Below are 1,291 nucleotides of genomic sequence, written 5' to 3' on the forward strand. Positions count from 1 at the left end.
GGTATAGCTAAATCTATACGGAGGTCGCCGAGGCGTCGGCAGCAAAGGCGTAGCTGATGGGGGACTATGAGTTTAAGTAAGCTAATAACAGATTTTTGAAACGATCCTTCAACCACCGTCGAATGATGACTTTACGATCTAGCCACAATCCACAAAAGGATGCACTCGTTTCTTATCTTATCGTGATCCTATTTATGGCGGGCGTCTGCAACTCACTTAGACTCTGCGTACGGTAGCGACACCTGGACTAAGCACGCCACGAGTGATATGAGGCACTAGTGTAAGCATCGTTACGGATATCACACTACCGCTATTCTCATGCCAATCTATTGGCGTCGCCAGATGGGTAAAAGTAGCGACCGAAACGACGACGGTCGGTCTAGCGGATGACACGGGACGGTGTATGGGTCGGCGTCTATACGGCCCCTACGCGTGCCGGCAAAGCGTCACTACCACATTGGTGAAGGGCTTTAAATGGAACTGTGTACAACTCGATATATGATGATCATTTCCCATCTTTAAAAAGGTCAGAGCATTGTTAACGTACATAATGAATCTGGAACTACCGATAATCAATCAATGAACTTCTAACTGGGAAATCTGATCATAATGACGCCATTTCGCTACTGCTAACAGTCTTTCGTGATACTAACCAACCGAACGCAGCCGAACCCTTGGTCATACTGGACCGTCATCTGAACCAGTCGAGTGGTGACCCGTACGGAAATCGAATTAGTCGAACGCGATTGGTATGCCCTATCCGGCTAGTCTGCAAATCAATATAGACAGGTACAATATTCGTACCGCTCAGAGAATTTCTGTGGGCTGGTCTGTTCCTTCTGACTGTTCTTATTCGACTAGTATGCATAAGGTCGTGTACAGGTACTTTGCACCCAGTACAATCGTCCTAGTACGGCGAAGTGCTTCGATTGGTGGACATGTCTTACCGGTCCGAAGTAGTTAGTACAGGAAAAAGCACGGGCTAGTAACACAGCGTACCAGTCGGAGTGGGCTAGTATCCAAAGATGCCTTACCAGTCTTGGGCAGCTAGTACGGAAGAAGGCTAGTCACAAGGRRAWACCAGTCGGAGTGGATTGGTATACAAAATTGCACCAAGCGGTACGGTCACTGTACCTGTCTGCATTAATCTGCAAACTAGTCAGACAAGGCATACTAACCTCATTCGACCAATACCATCTCCGTACGGGTCAATATTCACCTAGTGGTAGGCGGTAGCAGATCGGTAATGTCCCACCAGTATGGCCGGGAGGCCCGACAAGTGCATAGATGC

The 1,291-nt window shown here is 48.1% G+C and overlaps 1 protein-coding gene across 1 annotated transcript; it reads right to left on the reverse strand.

Annotated features, from left to right (window-relative positions):
- Window positions 1-13: 13 nt before the first annotated feature.
- Window positions 14-288, reverse strand: FMAN_09788 (uncharacterized protein; the record flags this gene model as incomplete). The annotated part of the gene is made up of 2 exons (XM_041820389.1): window positions 14-64; window positions 232-288. The coding sequence occupies 2 exons, from the start codon at window positions 286-288 to the stop codon at window positions 14-16; spliced, it is 108 nt and encodes a 35-aa protein (XP_041686274.1).
- Window positions 289-1,291: the final 1,003 nt, after the last annotated feature.

The sequence above is a fragment of the Fusarium mangiferae genome (assembly GCF_900044065.1).
Source record: "Fusarium mangiferae strain MRC7560 genome assembly, contig: FMAN_scaffold011, whole genome shotgun sequence".
Taxonomy (NCBI): Eukaryota; Fungi; Ascomycota; class Sordariomycetes; order Hypocreales; family Nectriaceae; genus Fusarium; species Fusarium mangiferae.